The 12,403-nt window shown below is 40.3% G+C and overlaps 1 protein-coding gene across 5 annotated transcripts in view; it reads left to right on the top strand.

The window, feature by feature from the left end:
• The window catches only part of MSH3 (mutS homolog 3), a 183,922-nt gene extending 174,248 nt beyond the window's left edge, over nucleotides 1–9,674 (top strand). For all 5 annotated transcript variants that reach the window (XM_055562836.1, XM_055562838.1, XM_055562837.1 and 2 more), the window contains 2 exons: nucleotides 5,954–6,125; nucleotides 8,949–9,674. In XM_055562836.1, the coding sequence (XP_055418811.1) occupies nucleotides 5,954–6,125; nucleotides 8,949–9,045 (269 nt within the window). In that variant the 3' untranslated portion in view covers nucleotides 9,046–9,674. The remainder of the gene's footprint in view (nucleotides 1–5,953; nucleotides 6,126–8,948) is intronic.
• Nucleotides 9,675–12,403: the final 2,729 nt, after the last annotated feature.

A 12,403-nucleotide genomic window follows, 5' to 3' on the forward strand; every position in this document is an offset into this window, starting at 1 on the left:
TTTCTAGAAGTGAGAATGACAAGGATAACTTTGAACAGCCTAGCCTAATTTGAATCAACATTTGGAAGTAGACATAAGGACACTATCCCCTGGGTTAAATGGTCAGGGAGTTAGTTCAGTTCAATCGCTCAGTCGTGTCTGACCCTTTGCAATCCCATGGACTGCAGAACACCAGGCCTCCTTGTCCGTCACCAACTCCCAGAGTTTATCCAAACTCATGTCTATCGATTTGGTGATGCCATCCAGCCATCTCATCCTCTGTCGTCCCCTTCTCCTCCCGCCTTCAATCTTTCCCAGCATCAAGGTCTTTTCCAGTGAGTCAGCTCTTCATATCACGTGGCCAAAGTATTGGAGTTTCAGCTTCACCGTCAGTCCTTCCAATGAATATTCAGGACTGATTTCCTTTAGGATGAACTGGTTGGATCTCCTTGCAGTCCAAGAGACTCTCAAGAGTCTTCTCCAACACCACAGTTCAAAAGCATCAATTCTTTGGTGCTCAGTTTTCTTTATAGTCCAACTCTCACATCCATACATGACCACTGGAAAATCCAAAGCTTTGACTAAATGGACCTTTGCTGTTAATGTCTCTGCTTTTTAATATGCTGTCTAGATTGGTCATAACTTTTCCTCCAAGGAGCAAGCGTCTTTTAATTTCATGGCTACAATCACCATCTTTAGTGATTTGGAGCCCAGAAAAATAAGGTCTGACACTGTTTCCACTGTTTCCCCATCTATTTCCCATGAATTGGTGGGACCGGATGCCATGATCTTCATTTTCTGAATGTTGAGTTTTAAGCCAACTTTTTCACTCTTCTCTTTCACTTTCATCAAGAGGCTCTTTAGTTCTTCTTCATTTTCTGCTCTAAGTTTGGTGTCACCTGTATATCTGAGGTTATTGATATTTCTCCCAACAATATTGATTCCAGCTTGTGCTTCATCCAGTCCAGTGTTTCTCAGGGAATTAATCCCTTTATAAATAAGGGTTTTCTTAGAAGTGTAATAGATTTTGGAGAAGCTGCTAATAATGTTAATTAAAGGAGATAAAATTTTTAAGACTCTGCATGAATGAAAATGTCTCCATTATACCTTCACACTGGATTTATAATTTAGCTAGGGCTAGAATTTTAGGTTGAGAATTATTTTCTCTCAGAAACTTGAAGCATTGCTCCATTGCCTGCTCACATCCAGTATTACCCCTGGCTGTATCTAGGCTTCATCCTTTGCCTCTGACCTAATCCCTCTTCTGTCTAAATTCGAGGCTATTGGTCATCAGTTAATTTCCCAAAGGCCTTTTGGGTGCCAAGACTCTGTGTTTATCTCTTTCCCTTGGGGTGGTAGATAAATCAGTGGACCAGCAGTGACAAACCTGCGTTTTAGTGTCTTCCAGATCTTGGACAAGTCACCTAATCTCATCCGTGTCTAATAAATTTTAGGAATCTCTCCTGAAAGTGACTTCAGAAACTATTTGATCAGCACACATCTGTTTAATAACTGCCTAGAGAAGTTTTGCTTTAAGACAGTTGTGCTAAATTTCCCTGTAACAAGGAGAAACTTGAATGATTGCTTTCACTGACTCTAAGCAGTGCCGGATAAGCTTTTCAATAATATCTGTTTAAGAAATGATCATTGGAGAAGGAAATGGCAACCCACTCCAGTATTCTTGCTTGGAGAATTCCACGGACAAAGGAGTCTGGTGGGCTACAGTCCATGGGGTCGCAAAGAGTCGGATACGACTGAGCGACTAACACACACACACACACACACACAAGAAATGATCATAGCTTATAAGGAGAGTCCTCACCATGAGCTTTTATTTGAGGCTGTAAAGACATGAGTTGTTTTTACCATCTGCTCTCTGACCTGGCTCTTTCTGCCTCCACATTTCCATCTTACACACAGACACACACATATGCACTCCCTGTCCTCTCTCTTTCTCTGTTCCTCCTCCCACTTCTTACCTGTCCTTCCCATGGAAGAGTGGTGAAAGATAGTCTTAAGGTAGAACCTAACTATAATACAGCTCCTTCAGGTGATTATGGAAGAGTGGTCACATTATTTACCTTGATGCTGCTCTAAGAACTACCATGCTGTGTGCTAAAGTCACTTCAGTCATGTCCAACTCTTTGTGACCCCATGGACTGTAGCCTGCCAGACTCTTCTGTCCATGGGATTCTCCAAGCAAGAACACTGGAGTGGGTTGCCATTTCCTTCTCCAGAGGATCTTCCCATCAGGGGTCAAACCTACATCTCTTATGTCTCTTGCATTGGCAGGCGGGTTCTTTACCACTGGTGCCACCAAGAACTACCATAATCATTACTAAAGTAGAGGCTACATATGGTGACAAATTCAGCAGTCGTTTGTCCTGAGATGTGTTAATGAGTCTTTTGGGGCAACAGATATAATTTAGCTATATTTTATAGCTGTATTTAAGAAGCATCTTTAGCTAGCTATATTATATATACTACATATTATACATATTATATGTATATAAAGCAAAAAAAGAAAAAAGCTGTCAGCAAAGCAATGTTTAAATGAGGGGAGTTTGTGGAATTCAGCAGGCTTTCAGTAAAGGATGGATGGATGGATGGATGAATGAATGGATGGATAATGAATGGACAGATGGACTGACAGATGAATTAATCTCATTTTTAGAAAGGTCATTTTCAAATCTGGATTATAGAGGTGAGGCTGGAGGTGAAAACATCAGTTAGGACTAGCCTAGTTGAAGTGATAAAATCTGTGTTTGTCTTAAAAATGAAGAGAGTTAACTTTTTTGATACCCCACTGCTGTTCATTTCACTTTGGGTCTTGTGAGCAATTGAAGGGTAACAAAAAACTATCCAGGTTAGCAGGCACTGGTTTCTACATGCTTCCTTCCTAGTCTTTTCCCACCCACTTCGTCACCTGTTCTTTGTGTTCCTTTAGTTTTCTTTGGAGGTAAAGGATATTCTTAGTGCTTTGCGATATGAGTTTTAGTCTGTGTATTCTGAGAGTGTCAGCATTCTTTTCACCTCCCACCTCTAGCACCCACCCTTAGAAAGATATTATTTGTCTGTTGCTGAATTCTTAGAGGAGATTAAAAACATTTCCATTATCCTTTTTTCTCTGTTGTGTTCAGTCTTTGGGCTTTTTAGCTTGTAGCTGATAAAAGAGTAAAGCTTACATATTTATCAAATGAAATAATGTTATGAGAAAAGCTCCTGATAAACTTATAATAAGTATACCAGGGTCTCAGAAGTCACCATGAATCTGGTCATCTTGGCCATTTTTGCAGTAGAGTACAATTATGTTGAAGTTTATAATAAAAGCTGCATAATCCTGAATTGTTTTAGATTTATCAAAGATTAAACTGTATGCAGCTGTTGGGGAGGAAGAATTTGTTCTTGGTTCTTTGGGTGATCTGATAACCAAATTAACATAAAGCAGATTAACTGGAGAAAAGCAAATTTAATTATGTACCTACAGGGGCCCCAGAAGAATATGAGGGTCAGTGAGGCAGTTGAGGCTTCTCTACCATCCTGAGCTAAGGAATGGGATAGGAGAAGGAGCTTCAAAGAGGAGGAGGGTAATTGATGGGAAAATGGGAAAAACAGATATTTGGTAGTTAGATTGTTTGTCTTGCCATATGCATAGGTCATTCTGATAAAAGTTCTCTCTGGTAATAGTCTGTCTCCGAGCCAGCACCCCTCTGCCCATCTAAATTCTTTTAGGCCATTGAAGGGGGAGATAGGTCTTCCTGAGCCTTTTGAACCTTCACTATCTTCAACTCAAGAGAGTCTGCATGCCAAAATGGCACATTTTGTTCTGAATACCTTTGCAGCATTGTCTTTGTATTACTGTACTTCAGTTTAGTTCAGTTGCTCTGTTGCGTCCGACTTTTTGCAACCCCATGGACTGCAGCACGCCAGGCCTCCCTGTCCATCACCAACTCCTGGAGTTTACTCAAACTCATGCCCATTGAGTTGGTAATGCCATCCAACCATCTCATCCTCTATCATCCCCTTCTCCTCCTGCCCTCAATCTTTCTCAGCATCAGGGTCTTTTCCAATGAGTCAGTTCTTCGCATCAGGTGGCCAAAGTATTGGAGTTTCAGCTTCAACATCAGTCCTTCCAGTGAACACTGTACTTCATGATATCCCAATTCTTTAAAAGTTTTAGCTTCAAGCATATGTATTAGGTGGTAGACTGGTGCCGTAGGAAACAGATTCTGAAATTTGAGTGTCAGAGTTTTATTGAGGAATGCTTTCACCATCAACACCCGAGCAGGACTGGGAAGTTCTGGGCTGCGTTACAGTTGTAAGACTTCAGCCAACCCTGCAGAGAGCCCAGTCAGGGGTTGGTCCTTCAGAGTCACCTCAGCTTGAGGCAAGAAGGCCAGACTTTTATGCCTTTTATTATCTATTGTTCCATAACAAATTTCCCCTAAAACATAGCAGCTTAGCACAGCAACTGTTTATTATCTCATAATTCCTGTCGGTCACGAACCCAAGCTGAACACCTCACAGTCTCTCTCACAGGCTTCATCCAAATATTGGCCAGGTAGCAGTCACTTCAAGGCCTGACTGGGACAGCCCACTTCCCAGCCCTCTCACATGCTGTTGGCATACCTCAGAATATCCACTTCCAAGATCATTCACACAGCTGTTGGTTGGCCTCCAGACCCTCACTAACTTGTTGACCAGAGATGTCGGTTTCTTTCCATGTGGACCTCTCCATAGGGCAGTCCACAGTATGGCCACTGGCTCCCTTTAGAGCAAACAGGGAGGAAAGTGAGAGTGCCCGAGACAGGCCACAGTCTCCTGCAATCTAATCTCAGAAGTGACGTACCATAATCTTTGTCATATTCTACTCATTAGAAGCAAGTCCCTTGGTTCGGCTCACAGTCAGAGAGGGAGAATGACTCAAGGACATGGACAGCAGGAGGCAGGGGAGCTTCGGTGGCCACCTTCGAAGCTGCCTATCAACCCCTGTGGCAGCCAGTCCACTGGATGCAGGCTACCCAAGATGGGAGGTGACCTTGGGCGAAACAGCTTTCTTCAGCTGCGGAAGTTCCCAAAGAGAGCACACAGCTGAGGGTTGCTCTGATAGTTGGGGCAGTCTGAATGGGATTTGGATGGTACCAAACAGCATCCACGGGCTTTCCAGGTGGCACTAGTGGTAAAGAACCCTCTTGCAAGAGACCAGGGGTTCAATCCCTGGAGGAAGGCATGGCAACCCACTCCAGTATTCCTGCCTGGAGAATCCCAAGGACAGAGGAGACTGTGGGCTACAGTCCATAGGGCTGCACAGAGTTGGATATAACTGAAGCAATTTAGCATGCACACATGTGAACAGTATCAACTTTAATATGTATAACTCTTTTTTAACTAGGATATTTAATAAGCCAGAATTTCTCAGTCTTGTTATTTAAACTATGCAACATGTATTATTTCCTTATCTGTTTTTGTGGCTTTGTTTCTTGCACTCTTGGAAACATCCTTTATATATGTTACTTTACAGAGTATATTACATACAAGACTGGTGAATACATTCTTTCACTGGAAAACACTTTAAAAAAAAAACCCAAAACTGTTTTTAAAGGAGAAATTATATTGTACCATGTATCAGAATCATTCTCTTTTGGGTATAGAAATTCATTTGAAAATTTTCAGCAAGCATCATACAACTAAATATTTCTTAACTTACAATGAATAATTGTTAAAAAGCATTTTAACTAAGCTAAAAGATAGATCCTAAATGCAAAAGCATTTTCAAAACAGTATTTACCCTTTTTCTAGATATGTAATATTGATAAAAGAAGGTAACAGCAGATTAGGAATAATGGATTTCTTTTTCAGATTACAAATTTTAATTGAATAAAATTATACAGATTTCTGTTTTGTCTTTAATTACTTTCAATTGTCAAGTGTGGTTTTCTTTATCTCTCTCTTTCTTTTAACTTTATTTTTTTAGGTGAAGAAGACCAGGTCCCTGATTCTGTCATATTTCTTTATCAAATAACCAGAGGAATTGCAGCAAGGAGTTATGGACTCAATGTGGCTAAACTAGCAGATGTTCCTGGAGAAATTTTAAAGAAAGCAGCTAGCAAGTCCAAAGAACTGGAAGGATTGGTAAATATGAAAAGGTCAGAATGATTGTGCTGCATTTTTGATTTATAATGAACTCTTCCAAGTTGTCCCAGGAAGAGGATTGTCCTGTAAATGAACATCAGATCTTCCTTCAAGCACCTCTTCAAATATTCTGAAACATTCAATTATGATAAAATGAAAATGGTTCTTCCCAAAGCCCATGTGAAATCATTTAGGCTTCTCTAGTCAGATCTTTATCTGTTAAGTTGCTAAGTTGGTTTTCCAATCAGTTTTCTAAAGAATTAACTCCTTAGTGTATACCAACACATTGGTTGCTTAAAATATTCATTTATGAAGACTATTACTAATGGAAACCTCGATATATAAATAATATTTAGAGTATTTCTTTTATACTCTTTTATGCTCATTCAGATATGCAGCAGTTACATTCAGAAGTGAAGAATTCTGTCAGAACGTGAATGAAAATAATAGTACTGGGTTAACCAAAAAGTTCTTTAGGTTTTTACATAACATCTTACAGAAATGCCTGAATGAACTTTTTGGTAAAATCAGTATCACAGAGCTAGGTGATTAGAGTTGGTATCTGTGCATGTCACTTACTTTGTGGATTTGTTTGTGACAGATTTTTTATTCTAAACAAACTTCTCCACCACCTAGAATGCTTTATGTGAATGCACTTTTACCCTGGACATCCAGTGAGTATGTAGTCAGTATATAAACTGATCGTCATACAAACCTGAAACATACTTTGGAAGGAAGATATTCCTAGGAAAATATCCTATTAATAAATAATCAATTGCAGCCTTTTGTTTCCCAAATATAAGATTATATTTTAAAACAGCATAAACTCCTCGCCCACCTCCTACCCCACCCTGCTCTGCCTGAAGAGTGTAATTGACCTGGGGCAGGATATTGTTGCTCTGGTCCATGACCATGTGATCTGGAGCGAATAGGCTGTAAGTCAGACAGAACATCCTGGCTGGCTATTATGCTGTCGGAATATTTTTTAGTTCTGGGAATTATTACCAATTTAAATATTGAGCTATGAACACCTGATATTTTAGTTAAAGAGACAGTTGCCAGCTTGTATACCAACAGTCCTGCAAGCAGCTTCTCCTCCTCTTCTTTCTTCCTCTGTGTTTCTGCCTCGCACTCCTAACCTTGCCATGGTAACCGGTGGTGGGCTAGGTCCAAAGTGCCGGAATACTACAGCACTTTGTCGTCTGGTGGCATTCTCTGCTGGATCCTTTCCACAACACCAGATAGAAGCAAATGATTCAATCAGCCATGGGCTACTTCCAGTTACTTGTTACAAAATAGATTCACATAAAATTTTTCTAGAGGGAAAAATGATCATCTATGAGATTTTAAAAGTAAGCTTAGCCCTTAGTTCTGCTCAAAGTCCACAGACAACTTTAATCCTCTCTTGTTGTCTTCTTATTTTTCTTTTTTCATAAAGAAACTGGAATTAAACTTTACTACAAAAGATGCAAGATGGCAGTAAGATATAAAAGTTCTTGTAGGCTATAAAGCAAGAGCAGTAAAATTCACAGGTTATTTATAAATATTTTAACTCTTCCAAAAGACAACTACTATATGGAATTTAGAAAGAGGGTACCAAGGATCCTACATGCAGGGCAGCAAAGGAAACACAGATGTAAAGAACAGACTTTTGGACTCAGTGGGAGAAGGTGAGGTAGAGATCATTTGAGAGAACACCATTGAAACATGTACATTACCATATGTAAAATAGAGGACAAAGTGCAAATTTGATGCATGAAGCAGAGTACCCAAAGCCAGTGCTCTGGGACAACCCAGAGGGATAGGGTGGGGAGAGACTGTGGCCTATTCATGTTGATATATAGCAGAAACCATCACAATATTGTAAAGTAATTATTCTCCAATTAAATTAATTAAAAAATAAGAAGGGAAAAATATTTTAGCTCTTCCAATTAGTATATAATATTTTAAAATCTAGAAAGTTGGCTTAATAAGACAGAATTGTAGGAAGAGGCTGCATTGGCATGATATCTGATGATTTATCAGGACAAACTGTATTTGTTGTTTTTCCTTTTCACTAAAAGTGGTTATCCCATTGATTTCATTGGTCACAGAACCCAAACTGAATCTGGTGCATCCTTATGAGTTTGTTAATAGCTAATATTTATTGAGTGCTTGCTATGGATACCAGCAAGTTTAGGTAGTCAGTCCTTTGCAGCAGCCTAGACACTGTAGCCAGGTACTATTCTTACTGCTTTACATACATTAATTCACGTAACCCGTATGATAACCTTGTGAAATAGATACTGCTCTCATCCTATGTTGTAGTTGGGAAAAATGAGGGTAGGAGACTGACCGGGAAACCAGGTCACCCAGCTAGTTGGCGGTAGAGCCATGATTGGAACTCACATTCCCTCTGCAGACCCTAAATATTGGGTTGGTCAAAAAGTTCATTCAGGTTTTTCCATAAGATGTTAATATTTAACTGGATTGCATTTTTGCAGAAAGAAAAGTAGGTCTGTGTTATGTTGGCATTTTACTTTCCCAATAGCCTGCATTATTTTATTAAGTCAATTTCACTTTTCATCCTGTGAGCACACACAGCCTCCAGCTGAGTTAGAAGAGGGAGGAAGCTGTGCCATCCCCTCCCTGGAGCTGATGAACAACCTTGGTCTCTTGATTAAAGCAGCCGCCCTGAGAACTTCTTTCACCAAAAGGCTGATGCTCCCCGCCATAGCCTCCTAACCATACAGCCTGCCTGCTATTCTAATATTACAGACTTTTCATAGTTTTGATGGGATGGACTGGCCCCTAACAATTCCATTTATAAAAGAAATGGTATTTTATTTTCTGTCCAGGAAAAAGCTAAAATGTTTTACGAAGCTATGGACAGTAAATGATGCAAAAGACTTGCAAAAGTGGACGGAAGAAGAAATTACAGACGTCTCTTTGTGATGAAAATGAAGGCTACGTTTTGGAACCAAAAAATAGAGAATTAAAAATGCCAACTCTGTGAAAACAACTCTCCAGTAACAGCCCATCTTTGTGTGATGTGAGCATAAAGCCTGACCGTGGCATATTCCTTTCAGAAACAGGGAGGCCTTTTGTGTAGGTTCCTGCTATCCTGATTTTTAAAGTATAAACACTTTTGAATATTAAGATTCCTATCATGTCATTAGAAAATCTCATGGACAGTAAGATTCAAATAAAATAAAAAGCTTCTAAGTAAAATCTGAAGTAGACTGTATAGTTCATGAAATTTTAGAGGCTGATATAAAAAGTAAAGCATGATTTTATTTGTTTCAGTTCAGATAATTTGCAGCTGGGTGAAATGTCTGGCAGGAATATACCTTTTATTCGAACTGAAATAATTTTATGATACCACCAGTTTATTCACTGTGAGCATAAGAATTTTTGAAAAGAAATAGAATTGTCAGGCTGTTTAGAAACTAGAGCACAGAAATAACAAGGTCATGAAATTTGAGAAGTTAAATAGTGTCATAGTCTTAAGCAATTTGGAGATTGTTGGATGAAATTATTTGTCATTCATTTCAGTAATAAACATTGATAAGTACTTGGTATAATTTATGATCTTTTTCCTATTGAATTTGGGGTTTAGTTATGGAACCAAGGTTGCTGTTTTTTCCATGTGCACAGAACTGAGCTTTCTCACTTTGGACCTTTCTACTATCTGATACAGCAAATGCCTTATAGCTTTGTTGATTCATAAAAGCACTCCCTCCCTGCAAGGTTAGGGTAACACATGATCATCTATGTCCCTGAGCTTTCTATAGTACTTGAAACCTGGCTTCTCATATGCTTTTTGTTTCTTGCACAAAGCTTCTGTATCCTACTTCCCACTCAGTTTTCATTCTTACTCAGTGAAATGCCTTCCACACATTTGATGGTCATATTTCTAATTTCTTCTTTAGGTTATTTCATAACAGTGGCCATAACAGTGAGCCATGAAGACAGACAGTTGAGTCTCTCCAAGTTGATGAATAGTGATTGGTTGCTACACTTAAAAAAAAAAATTATTTATTTATTTGTGTCAGGTCTTAGTATTTGGCATGTGGGACCGAATTCCCTAACCAGTTCAAACCCAGACCCTTGCATTGGGAGCAGGGAGTCTTAGCCACTAGATCACCATTACACTTTTGAGTCACTTATACTCTGCTAAGTCACTTCAGTCGTGTCCGACTCTGTGCGGCCCCGTAGACGGCAGCCCACCAGGCTCCCCCGTCCCTGGGATTCTCCAGGCAAGAACACTGGAGTGGGTTGCCATTTCCTTCTCCAATGCATGAAAGTGAAAAGTGAAAGTGAAGTCACTCAGTCGTATCCGACTCTTAGCGACCCCATGGACTGCAGCCCACCAGGCTCCTCCATCCATGGGATTTTCCAGGCAAGAGTACTGGGGTGGGGTACCATTGCCTTCTCCCAACACTTACACCCTAGCCCTTTATGGAGTTAGAATAGGATGTGGTTTGATTCCTCCATCCTTGCATTATATGTTTCATTAACATATAATGAAATTCTCAAAAATATCTCAAAAGAGAGTTAGTTGGGATTTACTCTTTAAATTTTAAATAGCACTTTTTAAACAATATTTCAATACTCAGTAAGAGTGTCAATGTTTTATGTTAACAGAGGTAGTGCTGTAAAGGCAGGTCAGCAGAAAAAGCAGATGAATTCAGGAATGTCACACCCATGGCCGAGGAGCTGCAGGGACCAGCAGTCACTGCTCATGTCCAGGTGGACATTCCGGGCCATCTCTGGCTTGCCCAGGTCAGTGTCAACATTCAGGCAGGTAAGGGTTTCAGGAGTAGCATGTCCAGGCAGTGACAGACCCCAGAGTCTGGCAAGTGACAATGTGGAACATTGCAAGGTAGATTCCCTAACATAAAGTGGGATATCAGCTAGTCAGTTTGAGGGAGGGCAGGCCTGCCTCCAAGTTTGAAAGAAGACCAGCCGTGCCAAACACCCTTTCTAAGTGAGACTCCTTCCCAGCCAGGGCACTGAGGTGTTGAAGGGAAAGTTGTGTCAGAGTCCTAGTTATGATGGTTGTCCATGTGTTGTGGAGGTTGGCAGTAAAGATGATTGATAATCCAGGTATCAAACTTAAGGAGGGCTGCAGTTCTAACATTAGATATAATGTATTTGAGATCCTGAGTTGATTTCCTTTAGTTATATACCTGGAAGTGGGACTGCAGGATCATACGATAGTTCTAGTTTTTATTTCTTAAGAACCCTCCATACTATTGTCCATAATGGCTGTACCAGTTTATAGTCCCACCAACAGGGTATAGTTCAGTTGCTCAGTCATGTCCGACTCTTTGCGACCCCATGAACTGCAGCACACACCAGGCCTCCCTGTCCATCACCAACTCCCAGAGTCTACCCAAACCCATGTCCATTGAGTCAGTGATGCCATCCAACCATCTCCTCCTCTGTCGTCCCCTTCTCCTCCTGCCCTCAATCTTTCCCAGCATCAGGGTCTTTTCCAATGAGTCAACTCTTTGCATGAGGTGGCTAAAGTATTGGAGTTTCAGCTTCAACATCAGTCCTTCCAATGAACACCCAGGACTGGTCTCCTTTAGGATGGACTGGTTGGATCTCCTTGCAGTCCAAGGGACTCTCAAGAGTCTTCTCCAACACCACAGTTCAAAAGCATCAATTCTTCTGTGCTCAGCTTTCTTTATAGTCTAACTCTCACATCCATCCATTCCATTTCCATACTGGAAAAACCATAGACTTGACTAAATGGACCTTTGTTGACAAAGTAACATCTCTGCTTTTTAATATACTGTGTAGGTTGGTCATAACTTTCCTTCTAAGGAGTAAGCATCTTTTAATTTCATGGCTGCAATCACCATCCACAGTGATTTTGGAGCCCAGGAAAATAAAGTCAGCCACTGTTTCCCCATCTATTTGCCATGAAGTGATGGGACCAGATACCATGATCTTCGTTTTCTGAAAAGCCAGCTTTTTCATTCTCGGGGTGCCCTTTTCTCTGCACTTTCATCAACACTTGTTACTGCTTATTATCATCCTAGCAGGTGTGAGCTGATACCTCACTGTTTTATTTGCATTTCTCTGACAATTATGGTCAGTTTTAGAACACTTTTATTATCCCCCAAAAATCCATTCTCATTAGCAGTTACTCTCCATTCCTCCCCCAAATCCCTACTCCTAGACAGTCACTAATCTACTTCCTGTCTCTATCGCTTTGCTATTTTGGACATTTCATATGAATGCAATTGTACACTATGTGGTCCTTGGCATACGGCTTCTTTCACTTGGCTTACTGTTTTCA

This window comes from Bubalus kerabau, chromosome 1, assembly GCF_029407905.1.
Source record: "Bubalus kerabau isolate K-KA32 ecotype Philippines breed swamp buffalo chromosome 1, PCC_UOA_SB_1v2, whole genome shotgun sequence".
Taxonomy (NCBI): domain Eukaryota; kingdom Metazoa; phylum Chordata; class Mammalia; order Artiodactyla; family Bovidae; genus Bubalus; species Bubalus kerabau.